Source organism: Dasypus novemcinctus, chromosome 12 (assembly GCF_030445035.2).
Source record: "Dasypus novemcinctus isolate mDasNov1 chromosome 12, mDasNov1.1.hap2, whole genome shotgun sequence".
Lineage (NCBI taxonomy): Eukaryota > Metazoa > Chordata > Mammalia > Cingulata > Dasypodidae > Dasypus > Dasypus novemcinctus.
The window spans coordinates 107650442-107676484 of NC_080684.1; the positions used below are offsets into that span (position 1 = coordinate 107650442).

Below are 26043 nucleotides of genomic sequence, written 5' to 3' on the forward strand. Positions count from 1 at the left end.
CATAGTTTCCATTCTGTCCTTTGAAGAGTTGGGGGAACTTTCAATTGCACGTTAAAATTTTCCATGCCCGGGAAAGGGGGCTGAATTGAAAAGGCGACGCTCTCAGCTGTCTCGTCCAGCATGAAGGCACGAAAGAGAAAGGGCAGGTGCGCCGCCCGCACCGCGACCCTACCCTCTGCCCACGACACACCCCCTGCACCTCTGCCCTCCCGCAGCCGCGCCAGGAAGAGGGGCGCGTCCACTCGGCCAAGCGCCCCTGCTTTTCGTGGAGGTTATTTACAAGCCGAGGGCCTTGTGTGAACACAGTCAACGGGACCTCATCCCGGGCATTCTCCAGCCGGCTCCCCGGGGTCAGGAGGGCGTGGGTGGAAGGAGAGCGCAGGGGCAGGTGCCCAGGGGTCCCTGGGCTAGTGAGGGGGGCTGATGCGCTGCCAGGAGTCTAGGCGGGCAGACTGGGTTCAATTTGGAGAGGAGAACGTCCTCGTCCAAGGTAAGGCAAAGCAACCAGAGTTAAGAGCAAAAGCACAAAGGCAGGTCTAGGGCCTGGAGAAACTGGGCTGGAAAGACTGCATGCCCCGATTCCAGCAGGAAAATCTAATACCCTGGGAAGCAGACGTGGCTCAAGCAGTTGGGTGCCCGCCTACCACTTGGGAGGTCCTGGGTTCAGTTTCCAATGCCTCCTAAAGAGAACGAGCAAGACGGTGAGCTGACGCAACAGGCTGGCACGGCAAGCTGACGCAACAAGACGGTGCAATGAGATGGAGCAACGAAGAGACCCAATGAGGAAACACAATGAGAGACACAACAAGCAGGCAGCAGAGGTGGCCCAAGCTATTTGGCACCTCCTCCCACATGGGTGGTCCTGGATCTGGTTCCCGGTGCCTCCTAAAAAGAAGACGAGCACACAACGAAGAGACACAGACAACAGAGAGCGCAAACAGCAAGGGCAGAGTGAAAAATAAATAAACCTTTAAAAAAAACTAATGCCCAACTGATAGCAAGTCTTTAGGGCTACCAGGAGGTTTGAAATTAGCACAGGTCACAGCCTAAAAACTGTGAGCACAGCAGAAGTTTCCAGAAGATCCGCATACAGGGAGCTTACAGGACACCTTTGCGGGCAGGCGGCTGCTTTCATTGCTCTCATTCAGACAAAACAGGCCGGCAGGGAGCAAACCCTGCAGCCAAGGAAAGCCTCTGTGCAGACTCGAGCCCAGGCTGTGTGGTGGCACCGAGGGCAGAGGATTTCACAGAGGATGTCGTCACGCGCTCCCCAAGACGAGGCCAATGAGGACAAAGCAGCCACCGGCGGCAGCTCTGGCTGACCCCGGCGTCCATGGTCACTCTGGACCACGTTGCTGGCCGCCAATGAGCGCAATCCTTTCCTGGGCTCCTAAGCGAGGCACCGCCCCTGGGTGTCACCGACGCCACGTCCAGGCCCCTTCTCGGGCAGGGGGCACCGGCAGCGGTCTCAAGACGGTGCTGCGTCGTGGAAGAAGCCGGGAGTTCTCACTCGGGCCAGCCCCTCTCCTGGAGCCCAGGGAGCTGTAACACCACGGGGCAGAGACGTCACCTTGTGCCTCTCAAGGATGCACCAGGCCCCGACGCCGGGCCCACCCGGGGCATCTGCCGCGCTCACACGCCGCTTCTCCCAGTGTCCAAGGGACACTCCCGCTTTCCGAGGCCACTCTGTGCCTTTGGTCACAGCCCCAGGGCAAAGGCCACCTGTCCTCGGGCAGTCCTGGTGGCCGAAGGGGCTGGGGTGTTGCGGGCGGCTGCCACCACGAGCGGGGGGTGGGGGGGGCAGCACAAACAGACGCGGCAGAGAGAAGGACGCGGCGATGGGCGCGAGCGCGCGGGAGAGCCTCAAGAGGAAGCGGCCAGGCGCTGAAGGGCCCGCCTGCACGCTCCCATTGGGAGCAAAAGCCCAGAACGCGGAGAGCCCCAGAGGCAGCGCAGGGGAGCAGCTGTCGGCTGGGGGAGCAGGGGGCGGGGGACAGGGATGTGACGGGGTCTCCAGCGCGATGAAAAGGTTCTGGGGCCAGACGGAGGCGAGAGCTGCACAACACTGCAAAGGTGCTACCGCCACGGAATTGTTCACTTGGAAATACTTAATTTTGTGTTATATGGATTTCACTGCAATTAAAAAAGACAGACCCAACCAAACTGCTCCTCTCTTAGAAGAGCTAAGATGCTCTGCAATTCCAGGAACAGCACGCCAGGACCAGCCGCTGGGCAAGGTGGCTGTGAACCCCAGACTTGGTTTCAGAGGGAGCGGCTGGGAGCGAAGGACGGCACGCGCCCACCGCCACGCACAGCCAGGCGGGTGGCTGTCAGGTCCCAGCACTCCGTATCCCCTGGAATCTAACACGAGCCGGGGTTCCCTTCCCAGGAGTGGCTGGGAGCAGCCAGGGAGCCCAGGCGTCCCCGGAGGCCGCCCCGTGGCCTCAGAGGCCCACGGCCCAGGCCCGGCTGCACGGCAGCGTCCTGCCGACCCAGCGAGCGCGCCAGCGCTGACCCCTGCTCCCCAGGCTTTACGGCAGGTGCGTATTCACTTGTGAGGGTTCCCCACGTGGTTAAATGCAAAAGCCTTCCATGTGCCAGGCACGAGAACTGCCCTGACGCACCTAAGCCTTCTGCCACCTACAGCATGAGGACGTGGGGCCCACTCGACGCCAGAGCCAGGCCTGGGATAAGACCGCCGCAGTCCTGGAGGACAGCCCTCCCGGAGGCTCACAGCGGAGGCCGCGTCTCGCTCAGCACCGTGCCCGAGGGGCCAGGGTGATTTTGGTTTTTTTAAGATTTATTTTTTATTTATTTCTCTCCCCTTCCCTCCCCTCCCCCAGTTGTCTGCTCTCTGTGTCCATTCACTGTGTGTTCTTCTGTGACCACTTCTATCCTTATCGGCGGCACTGGGAATCGGTGTCTCTTTTTGTTGCATCATCTTGTTGTGTCAGCTCTCTGTGCGTGCGGCGCCACACCTGGGCAGGCTGCACTTTCTTTTGCACTGGGTGGCTCTCCTTACGGGGCACACTCCTTGCGCGTTGGGCTCCCCTAGTCCCCAAGTCCGCTTCCCAAGCCAGGGTGGTTTTAAGAGAGAACCACAGGAAGTGGATGTGGCTCAACTGATAAGAGTGACCACCTACATGGGAGGTCCAGGATTCAAAGCCAGGGCCTCCTGACCCATGTGGAGCTGGCCCTCGTGCAGTGCTGATGCGCACAAGGAGCGCCGTGCCATGCAGGGGTGTCCCCCACATAGGGGAGCCCCATGCGCAAGGAGTGCGGCCCGCAAGGAGAGCACCCCACATGAAAAAAGCTCAGCCTGCCCAAGAGTGGTGCCGCACACGCGGAGAGTTGACGCAGCAAGATAATGATGCAACAAAAAGAGACACAGTTTCCCGGTGCCGCTGACAAGTACCCAAGCGAACACAGAAGACCACACAGCAAATGGACACAGAGAGCAAACAACTGGGGGGTAAGGGGAGAGAAATAAATAAAAAATAAATCTTTAAAAAAAAAAAAGAGAGAGCCACTCTGCCTCAGCAGTGCACCTGGCAAGAAAAAGGCTTCCCACGTCTAAGCTAGAACCCCCGCTGGACGTTCTCCGATCCTTAACCTGCAGAATGTGACAGCAGGGCCATCGGGGGTCCTGGGAGAGGCCCCTCCCGCCCTGATTTACATGGGGCTGGACCTGCCCGGTGGCAGGAGACAGCCAGAGTGCAGAGGGCTCCCGATGCACTGGAACTGCAGGCGCTAAAGCCCAGGGCCCTGTTGACGCGCCTGCCCCCGGCCCAGCCCCCAGCCCAGCCCCCCAGCCCACCAGGAACAGCTGCTGGCACCCTCCTGAGCTGGCAGGGCTCGGGTGGAGCTGCACGGCCAGGATGAAAACAATCAAGGCACTGATAAAAGTTTATTGCCCTGAAAAGAGTTCTTATCTCCCAATGCTAACATAGCATGCCGCTTTATTTGAATTAATTGCCATAAGTTTACCTTAACCAAGTACCATTTAGATTAGATATTTTAAAAATCCTGAAAATGGAAAACAAAAAAAAAAGAGAACTGGCTCGGAAAACAGACTATTAAAAAAAGACAAAGAAATCCTTCCGGATGGATTTATGGGGGCGGGGGCAGAAAGAAGGTGCCCACTTGCCAGCCTGCGACAGCGCTGGCGAGGAAGGGAGAAGGTGGAGAAGGTGAAGGCTGGCCACTCACTCCGTCAGGCGCTCACGTGGGGCGAACACACCCGCTGCGCCCCGGGCTGTCTGGAGGTCGGCTCCCTGGGCCAGCCAGCCCACACAGGGGAAGCGCCAGTCCCATATCACCGGCACAGCCCTGCTGGCGCCCCACCACACCAACAGCACCAGCCAGATGCGTCCTTCAAGAAGGAACCGTTGTGGACCCTTCCTAAAGGAGACAGGCAGCCACATGCCACCAACAAGGAGTCCAAACTCCCCAGTGCGTGGGAATGCAGGCGAGTTTCAAGGTTTCTAAGGTCTATTCTTAGCTGAAGATCTGTCATTGGGAAGCGGTTGTGGCTCAACGGATAGAGCGTCCGCCTATCATATGGAAGGTCCAGGGTTCAAACCCAGGGCCTCCTGACCCAGGTGGTGAGCTGGCCCACGTGCAGTGCTGATGCGCGCAAGAAGTGCCATGCCATGCAGGAGTGTCCCCCGCATAGAGGTGCCCCGCGTGCAAGGAGTGCGTCCCGCAAGGAGAGCCGCCCCGCACAAAAAAAGCGCAGCCTGCCCAGGAGTGGCGCCGCACACACATGGAGAGCTTACACAGGAAAAAAAAAAAGTGACACAGTTTCCCAGTGCCACATGACAAGAAAGCAAGCAGGCACAGAAGAACACACAGCGCACGCTCACGAAGAGCAGACAACGGGGGTAAGGGGAGAGAAATAAATAAAATAAATCTTAAAAAAAAAAAAGATTCGTCATAAACACCAAGCGCAGCCATAACGTCTACCCGTACTGGGGCCTACTGCTTGGTCACGAAAGGGAATGAAATCCTGGCACCACAGTGGTCCCCTCGCTCACGAGATGAACAGGCGAGGTATATGAGCCCGTGGCTCACCTGCTGGCCAAGCGTGGCCTCCGCAGGGCGTCTCATGGAAAGAGGCCGTATGGACAGACGAGTGCAGCAGCCTCCCAACCTGCCCCGCACCGAGGAGGCCACCTGTTCTAGTCAGGCCCGGTTCTCCCCTTCAGTTGCTGGTCTGTCTTCGTCTGGGTGGGAGGCGCTCGCCGTGACCCCCTTTTCCCTGTGCACGCAGGTTGCCCAGCTCAGTGTGGTCACATGGTGCCCCCTGACACGTGACTGGAGAGGGTTAAAACGGCGTGTGAGGCTGGCTGGAAGTGCAGGGGCTTTTCTACATAATTTCCCTTTAAAGTAGTCCACTCCACTGTGGATTTCTTTTTTTAAGAGCAAACCCATGGCCTTTACTCAGGACACCCAGAGAAGAGACGCTGGCCTCAGCGATTAAATCCATGAGGACTGCCTCAGGTCCATGCTCAAAAAGGAGGGCTGACCGGCCAAGCAGCTGCTTACCTAGAGGGCAAGGAGGGGAGTTTTCCTGAAAAACGCAGGTCCCTTCCCCCGTGCCGAGGACCCCAGGCAGCCCCAGGGGGACTGAAGCTCCGGCTTCCGCATCAGTGCCCCAATCTGCCCTGCTGGCGCCCCCTCACTCGCCCCACCAAGAATCCAGATACCGGGGTGTGCCAGCCCATCACGGAAAGCAGAGAGGGGGCCCTGTCCCCCGCCAGTGAGCGCCCCACAAGTGCAATGCCAGGTCCCCACGCCTGGGGCGCCCTGGGACCCCGCCCCTGCGGCGGCTCCTCAGTTTCCTTGGTTACCCCTAAAACAAATGAGCAGAAAGCAAGGCGGAGCCCCGGGGTAAAGGAGCTCCCTTCCCACATACCGCCCTATATTCAGGAATCTAGAATTCAGGACTTTGAGGAAGCTGTGTGTCTGGTTACAAATCAGCCAGAAAAACGAGGAAGCGTTTCTAACCACCCAAAGGCCAGACCTCTGAAGAGCCCCCAGGCACTCTGCCCCCGACAATCAAATCCACCTGGTTTGAGTGTGGGGCTGGCAGGGACGGAGGCCTCGGGGCGGGGGGCCTCGGGGCGGGGGGCCACGTGCCAGGCCCCGCACAGGCCCGCTCTGCACCCACTTTCCAATTCCCGGGTTCGGCAACAGGTGCCTGCTGCTGGTTTCCAAGTGGGCAGGTGTGGAGCCCCCGCAGGTGACCTGGATGGAATCTGAGCCTCACCTCGACTCCGGCAACTTCGGGGGGCGGGGGCTGAACCCCACCTCCTGCTGACACGCCTGGGGCTCACCCTGGACAGTCTCCCCGTCACCCCAGTTGGTCGGGGGTAGGTGGAGACCTCACATCACCAGCAGGCTGCACGCGCCCCTGCAACATGCTAGCTCCCCCCTCGATCCGCCACCCCTGCATACCCCAGCTCCTCGGTCCCCTCGGCATCCTTCCACCCCCCAGGGGGCCGCCTTCCCCTCACTGCCCCTCCAGCTCCCACAAGGCCATGGGGCCTCCCTGTGGCTCAGCCAGGCCAGTGCTCAATTCTTAGGCTCCCCGGCCCTGGGACCTGCCACCAGGGACCCCCATGGCTCTGCTGACCCCTCGGAGCTGGGACGTCAGCTGACCTCGCCCGCCCAGACCCGCAGCTCCAAAGCGCTCCTGATTGGCCCAAAGGCGCCACGGCGCTGGGCCCAGGAGGGCCCCCTGGGCTCCCCCCAGCTCCAGGAGCGCGCCCTGCTCAGCCTCGCCCCCGCAAAGCCCATCCATCCTGGGAAGCACGGCCCAAGAGCCCAAGAGGCGGCCGGGCTCCCACCCCAGCTCCGCCACCCGGGCCAGTGCTCAGTCCTCAGCTCCCCGGCCCCGGGACCCATCACTGGTGCCACCCGTGGCTCTGCCGACCCCCCGGGTGGGTGGCCGGTGACCTGGTGACACTATCGAATCTCTCGGGCCTCGTGCTCCTCTCCAAGATGGGACTGACTCTGGCGCCTACGGCCTGGCGAGAGGCAGGCAGGCCTGGGGGGCTCCCGCACGGGGCCCGCACCAGCTGGACAACCCCATCGCCTCCACCCTCAGACCTCCACATTCCTCCCCCATCCGTCCAGCACCCATTGCGGGCCAAGTCTTAGCTCACACGCTCCCTCCGCCTTCCATTCTCTCTGCCCTGGGGTGAGACCCCCAAGCTCAGACCTCGAGACCCCAGAGACCCCATACTCAGCCCAAAGCCTCCCGAGGACATCCCCCTCCTCTCAGCAAAGATAGAGGCCCTTAGGGGGCCACCCAAACCAGACATGGCCCAGCACCCACCCCTTGCAGGATCCCCACTCCCTACCACATCTCCCTGCCTGGCCTGTGCCTCATATGCCCCCACGCACATGGGGAGGGGTCCTCGCCACTCCCACCCCGTGCTCTCCTTGAACGTGGTTCCGTGTGGACCCCTACCCGAGAAGCCCCCAGGCCCAAGTGCAGCCCAGGGGCCTCTGCAGGAGGGACTCAGCAAGGCAAGAACTGCCCCAGCCTCTGTGGCCGTTTCTGAGGTGCCCCCCTGCCGGGCCGTGGAGGCCTCAAAGAGTTAACGAGTCCCCAAAGCACCTGCCTCTTCCCAGAGGGCTTCTGCCGCTGGGAGACCCCAGCCCAGCAAGCGGAGGCGCTGGTGGGCCAACGGTGGGCGCCCGGCGACTCCAACGCAGGGCCAGACACCCCCACGACACCGGCACCGCCGCCAGAGACCTACTTCCTGGTTTGAAATCTCCTGCCTAGAAGTGCCCGCGGCACCTGTGTTTAACTAGGCAGACACTTTTTAAAGGTTTGTCAAGCTCAGACGGCTTTAGCCCACCCACCCCCACCAAAGTAAACGGCGGGGAGGTCACTCGATCTTGTTCTTTTAATGAGCTCCAGGGTTTTCTGACATGTTCGAGTGACTCATCGGCCAATCATTTTTACCGCACAAATGCTGTTTTTCCCACATTCATGGGCCTGAAACCACACGGAAATGGGGCGTTTTCTAAAGAAGCCGTGCTCTGTGCTGCAGCTCAGCCCGGGGCACGACACCCACAGGTACACACATGCTCGAGCGCCGATGTCAACGCCACGAAAAGACCCGCGCCCAGAAACACCTCGGGCTGCGCGATGCTCGAGCGCCTTCCGGCCCGGGAACCAGCTGCGCTGCTGGGAAAGCGGCTTTCTACCATGCTCACCACCAAGAGGCCCTTCCGCAGACGTCGACACCTCGCTCAAAAGCAGCGCGTCTAAAATGAACGTCTCACGTCACCAGGCGCGATTCGAAAACGGCAGCAGGACTACAGGGGAGTTTGCGTGGCATTATCCGCCATGGCCAAAAGGCGGAAGCAACCCAAGGGTCCACCCACGGGTGAACGGACCAACAAAAAGGGGTCTGTGCAGACCACGGTTTAGTTTTCAGCCTTTAAAGGAATGGAGCGCTGACACCTGCGACAACACGGGAGCGCCCTGAGGACCCGTGTTGAGTCAGAAACAGAACGGAGGCTCTCTAAGACCTCACTGCTAGGACGTAACTAGGAACACGTGAGACAGAAAAAAACCAGGAGGCACCGGGGCTGGGCAAGGGGGAACGGGGAGCAGAAGCGTAACAGGTGCAGAGTTTCTGCGTGGAGTGTAATGGGTGGTGGGGAGGGCGGCATGGCACTGTGGCCGCAGTCAAAGCCACTCAATTGCACGCTTGAGAGCGGTTACAACGGGTCCTTTTACGTCGCCTTTAGGATACGGCTGTCACCCCAGCAAAGCCACTAAGCGCGCACTAAAAGCTGTACGTAAGTTTGAAGCCACGCTTTCCCGTGGTTCCTTAATAAAACCTAAGCATCTGTGTAACCCCACAGCCAGTTTTCTGGCCTTTTGGTTTCAGTCATGGAACCAGGGGCTGGGGAATGAGCCTGGGACCTGGTGTGTGGGAAGCCAGTGCTCAACCACTGAGCCACATCGGCTCCCCTGAACTGGCTTTTTCATTTGTTTGCTTGTTGCTCGTTTTCTGTTTGTTTTAGGGGGCACTGGGGACTGAACCCGGGACCTCCCGGGTGGGAGGCGGTCGCTCAATTGCTTGAGCTCCATTTGCTCCGCGTTCTGACGCTTCCTGCAGTGTTTGGGATTACCGACCTGCCAGTCGACGGCCTTTTGCTGCTTCTGAGCAGTGCGCAGTGGTCCCTGGGTCTGAGAGTCACGGCCTCTCCGGGGGCGACTTGAAACCAGGACACGAGTTGGCCCTGGAAGAACTTAGCTCAGCAGGGCCTTCCTCAAACGCGTTCCCGGAGGTGGGCAAGTCCGGAACGTGGCCGGACGCCTGGCCCCCCTGCTCGCTGGCCGGGGGACCCTGAGAGAGCCGCTGAGCACCTCCGGGGGTCCGCAGCTTCCCCCTCTGTAAGACAGGCAGCCCTGGGCACTGGCCACTCGCCTCCGGTGAGCAAGACAAACGACAGTGTGCCAACAACTGTTCCCCAACCTGCCTGACCCCACAGGAACCCAGGAGACAGGGGCCATCGTCCCCTGGGGAGACCCACTCGGGGGCAGGGGGCACCACACGGCCCAGAGCTGGGCACTGGGTCTGGGAACAGCTCCGACCCTGTGGGAGGCCCCAGCCCACGGCCGACTGCGGTCCACTCTTGGGCCTCCCCCCCAGGGGAGCGGCAGGAGCTCCGGGGGAACTGGCTCCCGGCACGCAGGGCCCCTGTTCCCGCTAACAGCACCGTGTCCCCGTGAAAGCACAGCCCTGTAATAGGGCCGAGGCCTCTTCTCAAGGGCCGAAAAGTTCACTCGGCTCCATCCAGCAAAGGGGAAGTGAAAAAAGAGAACGTAAGCGGGCAGTTTGCAAAGAGACTTTGGGAAGGTAAGTGGGCATTTATCACAGCAAGGAGACTTTTTTACCTGCAACACGCGACCCTTCTTTTCTGGCAGTGCCGCCAGCCCTGCAGGCTAACGATCCACCACGACCTCCACACGTCCCCAACCTCACAAACCCTAAAACGTTCCCCTGTGCAGACGCTGCCGCCCAATCAGGCCTGAAAGATTGCCCCACTTCTCAACAGGACCCAGAGGTGCTGGAACGCAGAGCAAACACCTCTCCCCGGAAGCTGCTGGCCACCGGCCCTCGAGGCGATGACAGCGAGTGGGGGAGGGCTGGGAATAGAACAGTAACCCCCCCCACTCCTCCAGGGGCCCCGCGACGACGACACTGTATCAAAACGTGCTCTTCTACAGGCTCAGCCAAAACACCGACCTGGGTCTTTCCAAGGGGTGCTGCCCACCCCCCAGCGCCCACAGCCCTGGACCGACAGACAGGCGGGCCTCCTCGAGGAGCTGCTGGGGCCCCTCGACAGCCCCCCGCCCTCCCTCCCGAGGCTCCCACCCACAGTCTGTCCCTGTCTGTCCCTCTCCCGGCAGGCCACAGCGGCCGCAGTCCTGCCCCATCTGCTCACCGCCGGCCCCGGGGCAGAGAGGGTCCCCGCCCCGACCTGGGCAGGCCTGTTAGGAACACCCCAGAGGAGCCGACGCCCGGATCAAACAGGCTGCGCTTTCTGAGGCGCGCTCCCAAGGGCGCGCAGGGGCCTGACTGCCCTTTTCTGGAGGAGACACAAGAGCGAGGCCAAGGGAAGGCCTGGGAGCCCCAGCCACATTAGTGGGTGACTCAGGAACTGTCAGGCAATTTCCAATGGTCCTGCCCGCCGGCTAACTGGCACATGGGTGGACGGTCACCTTTGATCTGCGCAGACGGCGGGGTCGCTGGCCACAGAGCGGCACCACAGGCCCCGGGGCGGGTTTTTAACAGCCAGACCCGGCAGGGCCCCGCAGCTGGCGCCTTGAACTTGGAGGCACCCAGGGCCGGCGCCAAGGCGGGGTCCGCGGCCCCCACACGGCTTCGGCAAATCCCCCCCAAAAGCACGGCGGGCGCAGGGGCAGAGGGGAGCCACATGCCACCCCACGCCGGCCACTCACCGGTCACCGACACCTCCATGAGCGCCTCGAGCGGCCGGTTGTTGTCCAGGTCCCGGCTGAGCTGCAGCTCGCCCGTGGCGGGGTCAAGCAGCAGCAGCCGGAGCTCGTTGCCCCGCAGGAAGCTGTAGCGCAGGCTGTCCGAGAAGTCGGGGTCGTGGGCCGGAACGCGGCCGATGACGCCGCCGGGGAAGCTGTTGGACTTGTTGGTGACGTAGTTGTTGAAGAGGATCTGGAAGTCGGGGAGCACGGGTGGGTTGTCGTTCTGGTCCAGGAGGCGCAGGTGCACGGTGGCCCGGCTCACCAGGGGCGCCGACGTGGCCTGCACCACCAGCACGTACTCGCGGCGCACCTCGAAGTCCAGCTCCGCCAGGGCGCGCAGGTCCCCGCTCAGCAGGTCCAGCTGGAAGACCTCGGGCACGTTGCCCTCCACGATCTGATACATGATCTGGGCGTTGGGGCCCTCGTCAGGGTCATGGGCGCGGATCCTGGCCACCACGGACCCCACCGGGCTGTTCTCCTCCACCAGCAGCTCCAGCTCGTCCCGCTCGAACACCGGGGGGTTGTCGTTGATGTCCAGCACGGCCACCTGGACCTCCACCGAGGCGCTGAGGGGTGCCGGGCTGCCCCGGTCCACCGCCAGTGCCCGGAGGTTGTACACGGCCACGTTCTCCCGGTCCAGCCGGCGCTGGGTGCGGATCACGCCGGATGTGGGCTCGATGTAGAAGTCACCGTCGCCGTCGTCCCCGCCCTGGAAGGTGTAGAGCAGCCGGCCGTTGGGGCCCGAGTCGCGGTCCGTGGCGGAGAGCTGGAGGACGCTGGTGGACGGCGGGGCGTCCTCAAAGACCGAGCCCTGGTAGAACTCCCGCAGGAAGCGGGGCGCATTGTCGTTGGCATCCAGGACGAGGATCTCCAGGGAGGTGGTGTCGGACTTACGCGGGATGCCGTTGTCCCGGGCCGTGATGGCCAGCGTGTAGGCCGCCTGGTCCTCATAGTCCAGCTCGGCCGTGGTGTAGACGGTGCCGGTGTCCGGGTGGATGCGGAACTGTGGCACGGGGTCCTCAAGCACGTAGGTGATGCGGGCGTTCTCCCCCGTGTCCTCGTCTGTGGCGCCGATGGTGGCCACGGAGGTGCCCACGGGCCGGTCCTCGCTGACGCTCACTGTGTAGTGCGAGCTCTGGAAGACGGGCCGGTGGGTGTTGGCGTCGGTGACGTTAATGAAGACCTGCGCGGTGTGCGACCGGGTGCCATCGGAGGCGGTCACCGCCAGCACGTACTGCCGCTCCTGCTTGTAGTCCAGCGGCAGGGCCAGGGTGATGAGGCCGCCGCCGCTCTGGCTGCTGAGCGCGAAGCGGTTCCGGGTGTTGCCGCCCGTGAGCTGGTAGGTGATGACGCTGTTGGCGTCGCGGTCGCGGGCCCGCAGCGTGAGCACACTGCTGCCCACCGCCGCGTCCTCATTCAGGCGCAGCTCGTACATGGGCTGCGTGAAGGCCGGGTCGTTGTCGTTCACGTCCAGCACGGTGACGGACACGCTGGCCGAGGAGCTCATGGGCGGCGAGCCGTGGTCCAGGGCCTCCACGCCGAAGCTGTACTGCTCCACCGCCTCGCGGTCCAGCTCCGCACACACCGTGATCCAGCCCGTGCTGTTGTGGATCCGGAAGGGGAAGTCGGGGGCCGCAGCGGCCGTGTCCACCAGGCGGTAGCGCAGGCGGGCGTTCTCCCCAGCGTCGGCATCCACCGCCTGGATGTGCAGCACCGAGTGGCCCAGGGGCACGTTCTCGAGCACGGCGGCCTGGAAGGGGCTGCTCACGAAGATGGGCGCGTTGTCGTTCACGTCCAGCACGCGCACCGACACCAGCCCCGAGGCGTTGATGAGCGGCGGCCGCCCCCCGTCCTGAGCCTTGACGCGCAGCGTGTACTCGCGGATGGCCTCGAAGTCCAGCGGGTTGATGACGTCCAGGCTCCCGCTAAGCGCGTGCAGGTAGAACTGGCCCTTGAGGTTCCCGCTGACGATGCTGTAGTGGACAGCGGCGTTTGCGCCCTGGTCCCGGTCCGTGGCCTGCACGCGCAGCACCGGCGTGTTGACTGCCACGTCCTCCGGCACCTGGACCACGTAGCGCTTCTCGCTGAACTGCGGGTAGTTGTCGTTCTCGTCCTCCACGGCAATGTGCACGGTGGCCGTGGCGCTGCGCGGGCCCGGCTGGCGGCCCTGGTCGTTGGCCTCCACCAGCAGCTGGTACTCGGCGGCCGCCTCCCTGTCCACGGCCGCGCGCGTGCGCACCACGCCCGAGCGCGAGTCGATCTCGAAGACGCCGCCCGCGCCCTGCAGCAGGCGGTAGCGCATGTTGGCGTTGGAGGGCGCGTCGCCGTCGGTGGCGCGGATGGTCAGCACCTCGTAGCCCACCTCCAGGTTCTCGCGAACGCGCTCGCGGTACTCGGACTGCTCGAAGACCGGGCTGTGGTCGTTGGTGTCGCTGACCGTGACGGTGAGGTATGTGGTGGCCGAGCGCCGCGGGGAGCCGTGGTCCACGGCGCTCACCCTGAGCACGTGCGTGTCCTTGGTCTCGCGGTCCAGCGCGCAGGTCGTGCTCACGGCGCCCGTGGCGGCGTCGATGAGGAAGTAGCCGTTGGAGCGCTCGTCGAACAACGCCTCCATCTGGTAGCTCAGGCGCCCCGCCTCGCCCGCGTCGGGGTCGTGCGCGCGCAGCTCGATGACCGCCGTGCCCGCCGGCTCGTTCTCGGGCACCGACACCTGGTAGCTGGGCAGCGGGAACTGTGGGCTCGTGCTGTCGCTGGCGCCCCGTCGGGCCCGCCGCGCCGCCGCCCCCGCCTGGGGCCTGCTTGGCGACGGCCCGGGCGTGGCCGCGGCTCCCTGGAGCGCCCGCTGCCCCCGGACGGCCACACGCCGCAGGGCGCAGAGGAGGCGCGGGCAGCCGGGGCCCGGGGCGCAGCAGCAGGCAGGGGAGGTGGGCAGGGCCGCGAGCGCAGGGAAGCGCGCCGCGCCCGGTGCCGCTCCACGCGCGTCCCGGGGGCCGCCGCTGCCGGGGTCGCGCGCGCGCTCCCGCGGCCGGAGGCTCAGCGCCGTCGGGGCGCCCCGCGCGACCAAGCGGAGGGGCAGCAGCGGTGGGCGCCCCCACAGGCGAGCGCAGCCCCGGAGCCCCCAGGACGGCCCGCGCTGCCCTCCGGCCCGGCTCGAGCCCAGCGGCTCCCGCAACGCCCGGGGCGCGCGCGCCGCCCCCAGCGCGCCGCTCCAGCCGGCTCCGAGCGCCCCGGCGGGTCCGCGCAGCTCCCAGGCGGCCGCCCGGGGCCCCAGCGCTGGCAGGACGGCGGCGGCGGCCAGAAACAGCAGCGCGGGCAGCACCCGCGGCGGCGCCATGGTCCGCAGCCCGCGCGCGGAGCCCGGGCACGGTCCATCCAGCCGGCGCGGCCCCGCATCCACCCGGCGCGGCCGGGCAGCGGCTCCCCCGCGCCCGCCGCCGGCTCCTGGGAGCGGCCCGCGGCCCGGTGTCCCGGCCTCCCGGGGGGCTCCGGCGGGGGCCCCGGGGCCCGCGCGCCCGGCCTCCCCCGCAGCTTCCACTTCGAGAGCACTTTGGAAAGTTGGCGAAGTTGGTTTCAAGATGGCTCCTCGGCGCGGCCCGCCAGGGCGCCGCGCATCAACCTGCGGCGCCGGCGGCTCCAGGTGGCTCCGGCGCGCGGCCTGGCCCGGTGGCCGTGGGAAGCGGGGGCGGGCCCGGAGCTGGGCGGGCGCTGCCTTCCCGGGGCGGGCTCGGCGCCGCCCGCGGAGACCCCGGCGGCCGCTGCTGCCTGGGCGGTGCGCGCCTGCCCGCCCGGCCCGCGCCCCCGCCGCCCGCGCTCTCCCCGCCCCCGGCGCGGCCCGCCCCGCCCCCGGCCCCGCCGAGTATTGTTCGGCCCGGTGGGGGGGGCTCGGGAGCCTGCCCGGGAGGTGCGCGCCGCAGGGTCGCCATGGAGACGTGGGGGCGCCGCCGGGCGGGGCCCCGGGGCCCTCTGCAGAGGGCGGGGCCGCAGAGCCACGGCCAGGCGGGTCTGGGGGGCCCCCGGGCGGCCGCTGCCAGCGGGGGTCCGGCTGCGCACCTCGGGGACCCGGGAACGACGCACAGTCGTCTCCCAGCCAGGGAGGAGCTGGTCCGCCGGGCCGGCGCGCGGGTTGGACCCGGGGGCGACCGGTGCGGCGGGCGAGGGGCCCGCGCTGGCCGAAAGGGGTCCCCGGTTACGGGCCCAGGGCAGCGGCGGGGGCGTCCCGCATTGACAACCGTACGCGGGAAGGCTCGGTGGCTTGACCCCGACCAAAATTGCCCGGACCCTGAAGCCCAACAGGCACCCACCCGACTCCCGCCCCGCTTGGTTCAAATGGCAACATGGCCACGAAAAGAAAAGCAGCCCGGGCAGACCCCTGGGGTGCGGGGTGGGGACCCCAGCCGCCAGCACGTCACCCCTGAGTGCCGCCCGGCCCGGGCATCTGCGGACGCGGCGCGGGGCCTCCGAGCCGCCCATCTACTCCCGAGGCGCGAAGGCGGGTCTTGGGCCCCGTGGACCCCCACCCGGGCCAGGGACCACCGGGGGGGGGCGGGGCTCCTGGGTCCTGCAGACGAGGGGGCGGGCTGCACCCCGCATGCGGGCGAGCTCTGCTTGCCGGACCCTTTCCGTGGTTGGGGGTGGGAGGGCGCGGGCTGGATCCCTCGTGTTGCGAAGATGTTTCCTCCTGGGTCTGCAGGAAGCGGTCGGGGTGGGGACGGCACAGTCACCCCTGGAGCGGGTCGCTTTTACGGGGCACTGAAGTCGCCCAGAGCGCACGTGTTTGGGGCCAGGTCTACCCCAAGGCATGCGGGCAGCTGTAGAAATGAGGAAGGGTTTCTCCGCAGCCAGGATGGGAAAGCAAACCAGTAAATAAAACAGCTTGGGTCCACGAGTTTTGCTCAAAGTTGCTGAAAAGAATGTGTTTGGGCTGTGGCCAAATAGGGGCATTTTCTCCACATTAGCAAAGATTGGCCTAATAGGGGGTTGCTTTGGAACCTTTTAGCTCAGGGAATTTCCACCTTCAACCTGTGGGGAAACGTGCACTTGGAGGGAGGGGGAAGGAGAGAAGTGGGGGCCCACCCAGGACCGCCCCACAGCACCCTGTATCTTTCTGGGGGAGCATCAAAGGACAGGAGTTTAGGGTCCTGAAGACTGAAAGGACCTCTGAGGCTCACAGACTGCAGCTGGTGGTCCTCATGGAAGCTTCTAGACTGGGGTGGAGGGGAGCCCGATGGGACGGAGGCTGGAGAACCCCAGAAAGCGGATGTTGAGCAATCAGGCTTTAAAGAGGGTGGGTTGGGTTTAAATAAATAAAGGATTCTGTTGCACCGCACTTGCTGGTTTTTGAAAATTCAAATGTAGCAAATGGGTTTGGGTGTGGGCGTGCTTTCCCAGGATAGGACACCTGCCCGGCTGCAGGGTGCCGGGGGACCGCCCTTCACGGCCCCCTGGGCCCAGCGGGCAGGGCAAGGAGCCCAGAGAGGAGGCTCACCTACAGGATGGCCAGCCAGAGGCCGGGAGGCAAGAGGTGACGCCGCGCGACCCACGCCCACCACCTCGTTTAGGGCTGCGTCCAAACGGGCGGGACGGTTCTGGGCAAGGCCCACGGGCCGTGGGATGTCTGCTCCTTGATCCCAGGTGACCGGAGGTCTGGCTGGGTGGTCATTCACTGAACCCTGCACAGATCCATGTCGGGAGTACTTTCCTGTACACGTGCATAATTCTAACAGCGGAGAGGGAGGCACACAAGTGTGACAGGCGGCCGGCAGGCTGCGGCGGCAGGACAGAAATCCCCAGTCGTGCTGTTGAGTGGCCGCGTGACCTCAGCCAAGGCCTAAGTCCTCATTCCAGCCACAGGTGGTGGCCATCCTTGATCCGTGGCGTTCTGGAAGGTTCTGTGAGATAACAGCATAACCTGCTCCCCATGGTGGGAAGGGCTGCCTCGGCATCGTGTGTTACATTGGTGCTAAATGCGTGTCTCCGTGTTCACGGGCAGCTGGGTATAGGGTCAGCTGCCAAGACGCTCTAGCCGATGTTTCCAGAAAGCAGAACCGAGGTCCACAGAGGGGAAGGGGTGCCCCCGGGGCTTCGTGAAGCAGGTGTGGCACGTGGGCCCGGGGCTGCCCCCCAGGCGCTGTGGCTGATGACTGTGGCTCCTGCCCAAGGCTGTCCTACTCGCCTCCCCTTCCCACCGCAGGGGGCTCGAGGCAGGGCTCTCGCCTCCCTCCCCACTGCCCCGCACCATCTCTGAGGACCAGTGGCCCATTCGTTGACTCTCAGGAGTCCCCTCCTCAGGGTCACAAAATGGGGAGGGGGCTTGGATTTTAGCAACAGGCGCCCAACCCCCAGACCTGCACCCTACCCCCGGGAACCACTGGCCAGAAGAGCCCACACAGGTCGCCTGTGCCAGGAGTCGCTGCCGCCGCTGATTCCTGGGCCCCGCAAATCCTGATGTGTGTATTTTGCACGCAGCCCCGAGGGGTTTCGCCGAAGTGAGCCCTTTTAGAAATAAACATAGTATGGGGGGAGGGGGCAGAAGCTTTGAATTTCTAGTGCTGTGCAGGTTCTAAGGAACAACTCAAAAAATTTTTGGCCCGGGGCTCGAACCAGAACTCACATGAATTCTGGAATCTCTTCCCTGCACAATAAATTCCTGGGCCACTTTTAAACAGCGGAGAGCCATGGGAAAACACCCGCGGGGGAAAGGACGGGGTACGGCCCAGTGGCAGTCACACTCTTTTTTCTTTCTCTTCTTGTTTTTTTAAACCCAGAAGGAAAAGCCTCCTGGGAGCGATTCCCTCCCCTTCCCCCATCCATTTACCTTTGGTGGGGTCTGACTCCCGAAAACTGAAACGTAAAACACGGAACAAAAAACAGGATCTTGAGTTGATTAGACGATTAAAAGGGACAAGGGATAAAGGGAATTTAGCTCCTAGTCGGTTTTATGTACCAGCACTTCCCCGACAGACCAGAGTAAAGTTACAACAAAGAAATAAAAATGTTTTCCGGCTTGGAAGAGCCAGAACCTGCCCAAATGCAAAGGCTGGGATTTCTTTGGGAGTCGCCCCGGCCTCTGGACTGCTGCATGGCTGCGGCGGCCCCTGGGTGAAGGCCCTCCAGGGAGCTCTCCATGAGGTGCCAGCACCTGGCCCCCCTCAGCTGAGCCCCTCCCCTGGGGAGGAACTAGCTGGAGGAAGGTTCTGGGAGCTTCTGGAAGATGGCACAGGCAAAGGTGAAGTCTCCACCTCCAGTCTGCCCGGAAACGCTTTGATCCATCCTCTCCCGCTTGTGGACACGGTGACGGGCAGAGGTCTCATGTCCAGAGCTGTCATGGCGTGTCCCTGGCGCCGGAGGGAGGACTAGCTACCCCGGCCCCACCCAGGCCGCCCCGGCCCATCCCCGGGCTGCACTGGCCTCTAGTGGCCGAGCCCGGAGCCTCCTGCAGTGCCCGCCCTCCTCCCACCCTGCAGACGCAGGAGCAGGTGGCGACCCTCTCACTCCGCCGCCGCCGCTGCTCCGAGAGCGGAGTGTGTGCACGCGGGAGGCTGGGCAGCTCCACGTTTGTGCAGCCCCTGCTGGCGGGGGCAGTTGGCTCCCGGGACCCCTGAGGCCCCAGCTCTCTGCCAGGGAAGGCTGGAGCCGAGAGTACTTTGGCAGCCAGCGAGGGGATGGGCACCGAGAATCCAGAGCTTCCTGAGGACACAGGCCTGCGCCCGGGGAGGTGGTGGGGGCCGCCGCCAGCTGGCCGGAGGGGCCCCCAGGGCCTGAGAAGAGCAGACTGGGACGTGGGCTCCCTGTGAGAGGGGGGGATGCAGACGGCGCGGCGGGCACTGCCGCTCGTTGTTAACAGTCACCGCCGTCATCATCATTTCCTGGCCCCCAACCCAACCCCCCTGGACATCGTGAAAGCAACCTGGGGGCTCCGGGGGGTCTTCCTTGCTTCTTTTTCTCCTTTATGTGCCTCCTTTTTTTTTAAACTGACATAAAATTGACACGCCATAAAATTCACCCCTTTCAGGCGTACCAGTTAGTGGTCTTCGGTATATTCACAAAGTTGAGCCACTGTCATCACTGCCTAATCCCAGGGCATTTTTATTGCCCCAGAGAAATGCCACACCTGTGCCCCCCCCCCCACCCCAGCCCCTGGCCAGCCCTTCCTTATGGTTTCCTGTTCTGGACATTTCGTGTGAATGGAATACACTGGGTTGACCCTCGAGTGTCTGGCTTTTGTTCAGGCTCCCCCAGGGTGTGGCACGTGTCAGCGTGCCATTCCTTTTCACGGCTGGGTAATATTCTGTCGGATGGTCAGACCACTTCCATCTCTCCACTCAGCCACTGATGACACCGGGGCGGCTTCCACTTTTGGGCTATTTTGAATATACCCTCCTTCTTTAGCACTGGAAGGGAAAGGCAAGGCAGCTGTTCTCTCTGCAAATTTGCATGCCAAATAGTTTTTGAAGTTCTTTGTGTTTTGGCTTTGAAACCACCACCGTGGCTGGTAGAAATGGCTCCCTGGATCTGGGAGGGGCAGTGGAGCTGCCGGCAGGCGGTGAGACCGGCACGCATGCCCCTGCTCTCCTCCCCTCCCTGGCCAGGGCCCGGTAGCAGGTGGCATTCCAGCTTCCCGGCAGGCCCTGCTTCCCGCGCCCCGGGCTAACCTCCGGCCTGGTTGAATAACCGCTCACTCAGCCATTCAACGTTCAGTCCACACCTTGGTCAACGGAACTGACAACAGCCCTGCCCCTCAGGAGAGGTTCTTCCCCTGGGAGAATACAAATGAAAGTGCCGCAAATGAGCCATTTCAGGGAGAGATAAAGCCGAGGGAGCAGAGGACCTTGGTGGGAGGGGCAGGTGGGAAGAGGAAAGGTCTCTGGGCAAGGTGACAAAGGGGCAGGGACTGAGGGGCCAGGAACTGGCCTGGGGACAGCGGGGCAAAGCACATTCCCTTCAGTGGCCTGTGCACAGGCCCCGAGGCTGGCCGGAGAGGCAGGGGGCAGGGGGGGTAGGGGCGGGCCCTGGCAGGGACATTGGCTCTCAGGGGCGGGGAGGGGGGCTCGATGCGATTTGTGTTGTCAAACCAGCCTGGCGGGCAGTGGGTGGAGTAGATTTGGGGGGCCAGGGGGCCCCACCCACCCCCATCCAGAGGGAGACTAATGGGGGCCCTGCAGGAGGGAGCAGTGGTCAGAGGGCGTTTGGAGGCGAGTCAGCAGGACTGGCTGAAGGATTCAGAATTGGGGTGTATGTGTGCGTGGAAGAAATTGAGACCTCCAGGTTCGCCCCAGGTTGCCGGGCAACGAGCCGGGTGAGGGTGTGGGGAGCCATGACCCCTCCCCGCCTCCCTCCGCTCCCCCTGCCACACCTCGAGCTGCCCTGCACCGAGCCCGTCACCCCGAAAGGCCACGGGCATCGGGTCACCCCCGTTGGAAAAGCCCCCAGCGAGGCGGGTGGGCCGCGGGGGGGGGGGGACAGAAGGGCCTGCCTGACCCCTGGGGGGCTCCACGTCCACTCCCCTTTGGAGGGCCCGGGCGCTCATCAGGGTTCTTTACGCTGGCAGGGCCAGGGGGACCCCGGTCAAGCCAAGAAGATCCCCAAACCCCATCCCGTTTCTTAAACACACGCACACCGCTCAGGGCCCAGCGGCTGCGCACACGCCGTGTCCCCGCTCCTTCCTTCGTGCGCTCACTGCGGGGGCCTCAGTGTCCCAGGCGCGGGGGCAGCACCGGTGAAGACAAGGCACGATGGGCACTGCGCCCCCCCCTCCCACGGCACTTATCACCAGGTCCAGCCACGCTCCTGGAGGGGCAGGGCCCAGGCCCCCGGGCTCCAGCTCCAGGGACAGGGCCCAGAAGGCCAGGGGACGGAGGACGGGCCTGCAGGCCGCCGGGCAAAGGCGGCCCTGGGGCGTGGGGGTCTGCGGCCGCCTCTGTGCCCCTCCAGGCCCCGGGGTTCAGGGGCACAGGGGACGGGGGCCCAGTAGCCCGAGACCACATGGCGCCAGCCCAGGCGAGCCACCCACTCCCAGCAGGGAAGGCGAGGCAACACAGGGCCCCCTCGTCCCTGGGGACGCTGGCCCGAGGTCCAGCCTCTCAGAACCCTCCGGGGGTGCAGGGCCAGCTCTTCAGCCGCACCCTGGCTCCCATCCGGCAGCAGGCGAACCCTGGGGCCCCCGGCCCTGCCGGCAGAGGTGGGGCGTGGGTGATTCACGCCCGCTGGAATTTGGCGAGCATGCCGGGATCTGCAGCTGCACCGACCAGTCAGCCCCTGCCCCGATCAAAAGCGCAGAAGATGGATGGGTTCACTCTAAATGGGCCGGAGCCTTGGGGCGCAGGCGGGGCGCGCTCTGGGTGCCCGCGGATGCCGCAGGGCGGTGGCTCAGGGCTGACGTCGTGGCACCCCGCCACCTGCTTCAGGGGGGGACGCAGAGGACGGGGGGGGGAGCTACTGGCAGGGCGTGCGGTTCCTACAAGTTCCAGCTTCTATTAAAATTGGTTAACTGGTTGCTTGGCATGATTCAGAGCCCACATGCCTCTCTGCCCACAAGATTCACTCTCTTACGGGAGCACTCGAGCCTCTGTGGCACCAGCACTGAGTCCTGCTTGCTAGGGGCTCTGTCCCTCCTGTCAGAGAAGGAGGGCAGGGCAGCAGGGCGAGGAGCCCTGGGCTGGAACCAGGGGTCTGCGGGCCTGGGCAAGCCCCTCCTCTTCTCTGGGCCTCAGGCACCGCCTCTGTAAAGTGGAGTGTATCAGTTTCCTACTGCTGCTATAACAAAATACCACAGGCTTAGTGTATTTGCCAGCCAAAGGGTGCTGATGCAAAGTACCAGAAATCTGTTGGCTTTTGTAAAGGGTATTGATTGGGGGGTAGAGCTTACAGTTAAAAGGCCCGAAAGAGTCCAACTCAAGGCTGCTTTCTCGCCAAAGTCAGTTGCCACGTGTTGAAGCAAGATGGCAGGCGGCCTCTGCCGGCCTCTCAGGGCTTCCTACGTCAGTTTGTGGAACGGGGCTCGTTTCTTTCTGGGCCTTCTCAGCTGCTCAGCTGCTCCATTCTCTTCCACTGTCAACTGTCAGGGTAGTGGCTCGTCTCTGCCAGGCTTCGGCCGTTTGAGCCTTCTCCTTTCTGTCGCATGACCAAGGCCTCTCCTCTGGCATCTGCAGAGCTCTCTCTCCCATGTGTCTTCCTGAGTGTCCATTTTATCAGCCTCCCTGGGGGGGAGCTCAGCTGAGTCACGCCCCTCGGCCGTGGCCGAGGCAAAGCCCTGCTCTTAGCAGGTAACGTGATGGAGACCAGGCAGCTGGAGCCAGTGCAGTCAAAGCGTGCCCCACCCAGAGGACTAGATCAGCTTACAGACCCAATCTTTCTCTTTTTGGGATTCACAAATAGTCTCCAGCTGCCACACTGAGTGACATTCAGCAACACGCATTTGTCAACTTCCAGTTCTGGAGTCAAAAGCCGGAAGTGGCCTCGCCTTGCTAAGGTCCAGGGTGGCAGGCGGCACTCCTTTCGGAGCCTCCGGGGGAGGACCTGCCTCCCTGCTCCCCAGTTTCTAGATTCGCCTGCTTTCCTTGGCACACCTCTCCTGCGTGCCTCTTCAAAGCCTTTCTCACACCCTGTGGCTGCGCCTCAGGCCCCCCTGCCGCCCTTTGCCACTTACAAGAACCTGTGATGGGACGCGGCTGTGGCTCAATCAGATGAGCTCCCGCCTACCACATGGGAGGCCCTGGGTGCGCGTCCCGGGGCCTCCTGGTGAAGGCAGGCTCGCCCGCACTCTGCAGAGAGCCAACTCGGCAAGGTGACGCAACAAAAAGAAGGGGGACAAGCGAGAACACAGAAGAGCCCGCAGCAAATGCACACAGAGAGCAGACAAGCACGCAAAAAGCCATAAAGGAGGGGAGGGGGAGATAAAAAAGAAAGGACCTGTGACGACATCAAGCCCACCTGGACAATCCAGACTATTCCCCTCGCCGCCAGGTGGCTGGTTCTACCTGGAACCTTGGTTCCGCTTTGCCATGTAACATGGCATATTCACAGCACCGAAGGGCGCTGATGCAAAATACCAGAAATGGGCTGGCTCTTATGAAGGGCATTTATTTGGGGTAGGAGCTTACAGACACCAGGCCCTAAAGCACAAGTTCCTTCCCTCACCAAAGTCTATTTGGAGCAGATGGCTGCCGACGTCCGCGAGGGCTCAGGCTTCCTGGGTTCCTGCGCTCCTGGGGCTGGCTTTGCTCTGGCTTCAAGGTTCCTTCCTTCCTGGGGCTGGCTTCTCTTTCCTCTGGGAGCTGACTTCCTGGAGAAGCTTAAGACATCAGCATCAAACTCCAACCTCAAAACTCCAACATCAGAAAACCCCAACTCTGTCCTCTGCCATGCCTTTTATCTGTGAGTCCCCACCCACCAAGGGGCGGGGACTCAACGACCGAATCCTAACTCAGTCACGCCCAGGTGCGGATCAGATTACAAGCAGAATCCAGTATTTCTTTTTGGAATTCATCAAGTATATCAAACTGCTGCAGCGGGTCACGGAGCTTCGGGCACGGGCCTCTCCGCAGGGCTGCTATCCTGCCTCCCACGGAGCTGGGGCTGTTGTAGAATCTTCCGCTGGGGACCGGGGCTCACACAGGTGCCAGAGCGGAGAAGGGGGCTGTGCAGTCTGTGAGAGTGCCCTGGGAGGTGAAGGCAGACCTTTGCTCCAGAGCGGAGGCCTGGAATATTCTCTGATAGCACTGAGACCCCTAAGCCCTCACCATGCTTCCTTAGAGATGCTTCCTGGGGCCAAGAATGGGAGTTGGGGGGGGGGGGGGATGTGCTTGCTTTCAGAATTCATCTCAGCCACATACTTTTTTTTTTTTTAATTATTTATTTTTAAAAATTACATTAAAAAAATATGAGGTCCCATTTAACCCCACCGCCCCCACCCTCTACTCCCCCCACACCAACACATGCTCCTCATCGTGACACATCCATTGCACCTGGTAAGTACATCTCTGAGCATCACTGCACCCCATAGTCAGTGGTCCACATCATAGCCCACACTCTCCCACGTTCCATCCAGTGGGCCCTGGGGGGATCTACAATGTCCCATAGTTGTCCGTGAAATACCACCCAGGACAACTCCACGTCCCGTAACCGGCTCCACCTCTCATCTCTTCCTCCCATTCCCCAAACCCAGCAGCCACCATGGCTACCCTTCCCACACCCATTCCACATTTTCTCTGTCAGCCACATACTTTTACTGAGCATCTCCCCAGGCACGGGGTCTGACGAGGGCCCTGCCCTGGCACAGTTCAGTCTCCTGGGGTACAGACAGGCTCACATAGTAGTTAAAATACTGTAGGATGAAATCAAGAGTCAGGATCACTCCAAAGAGAATGTGTTGTCTCCCTCCAGTGGGGAGAAAGGTTATCTGAGAAAGCTTTCCAAGGTAGCTGGGTTTTGAAGGGTGACTAGGAGTTCACCAGGCAGATGGAAATGTGGGAACAACATGGAAAATGGCATAAAGGAAGAAAATGTTGTGGGGAGTTGGGAGACTACAAGCAGTTTGGTGTTACTGAGGGGTGCAGTGTGGGGTGGGGAGTTGGAGATAAGGCCAGAGGTGGTCGGGGCCGGACCCCGCCTTTTGTCCTGCAGGTGATGGGGATCTGAAGCTGTGAAGGGATGTGGTCAGCCGTGTTCTTTAGAACAGGGGTGGATGGGAGAAGAGCGCAGATGGGGGCAGGAAGTCCACGGGCCCCAAAACCAGAGGCCCACCGAGAGGTGGCACCTGGGGGCTTTTCCCAGGGAGAACAGAGGTGCAAACACTGCACCTGAAAGGACGTCTGCCCAGGACAACACGCCCGGCTGCAGCCCTGCCAGCCTGTGCGCCAGGACCCACAGCAGCCTGGGCCGGGAGTTTCTTTCGGGGGAGAAGAGGATTCTTACCTCGAGGCAGTCAAGCCCCCAAACCGCTACTCTCTTCTCTTTCTCTTAGAAATTCCAGCATTTGAGAGTCACTCCTTTGACTAGAACCTTGCTCGTCTGCCTGCTGTGAAATGTAGTTCCTCCAAGCGGCCAGCTCAGTAGTGATGGTTGGAGGGTGGGACCTGGCAGGCAGCAGCCTGGACGCGAGTTCCAGTTCTGCCTCTCTGGCTCTGAACCCAGGAAAGAGTGGCATTTCTCTGTCTTGAGTTCTTTTACCAACCCCCGTGAGAATTTGCCTCCTGCCCGGCTCCATCAATGGGGTGGCACTGCCAGGAGCGGGTGGAGAGGAGGCTGAAGCGAAGCAGAGGCTCAGAGGGGTTGGACGGCGCCGGCCACTTGCCGCCACCCGGCTCGGAGCCCCCTCTCCTCGCCCGACCCAGGCCACGCCCCTCAGGGAGGTTGGCACACGGCACCTGCCGTGTGACGCACCCGCCACCCCTGCCAGCTCCGGGCTGGCTCCCGGGAAGTGTCCAGGTCTCTAGCCAGGGCTTTTTTTAAAATACACTTTTTTGTTTTTAAATTTCTCTTCCCCTCCCCCCCGTTATCTGCTCTCTGTGTCCTTTTGCTGTGTGTTCTTCTGCGTTCACTTGCATTATCAGGTGGCACCGGAAACCTGCATCTTTCTTTGTTGTGTCACCCTGCCACGTCAGCTCTCCGTGTGTGCGGCGCCACTCCTGCGCAGGCTGCGCTTTTTTCACACGGGGCGGCTCTCCTTGAGGGGCGCACTCCTTGCACGTGGGGCACCCCTGCATGGCATGGCACTCCTTGCGCACAGCAGCACTGTGCGTGGGCCAGCTCACCACTCGGTCAGGAGGCCCTGGGGATCAAACCCTGGACCCTCCATATGGTAGGCGGATGCATAGAGCACACATCCGCTCCCTCTAGCCAGGGCTTTTAACTCTGGTTTCCCACAGGAAGGCAGGAAGCCGTGGTGGGAGTGGCCCGCAGCACCCGGTGCTGGCCACCCAGTGAGGGCACTATTGCTGTGTCCTGCTCAGAGGGGCGGAAGTGTCCCAGCCACGACTAGAGAGTGGACAAGGTCCTCCAGCCCCACTGCC

The 26043-nt window shown here is 62.8% G+C and overlaps 1 protein-coding gene across 5 annotated transcripts in view; it reads right to left on the minus strand.

Annotated features, from left to right (window-relative positions):
- The window catches only part of CELSR1 (cadherin EGF LAG seven-pass G-type receptor 1), a 147803-nt gene extending 133419 nt beyond the window's left edge, over positions 1–14384 (minus strand). For all 5 annotated transcript variants that reach the window (XM_058308946.1, XM_058308945.1, XM_058308943.1 and 2 more), the window contains exon 1: positions 10997–14384. In XM_058308946.1, the coding sequence (XP_058164929.1) occupies positions 10997–14369 (3373 nt within the window). In that variant the 5' untranslated portion in view covers positions 14370–14384. The remainder of the gene's footprint in view (positions 1–10996) is intronic.
- Between the last annotated feature and the right edge of the window lie 11659 nt (positions 14385–26043).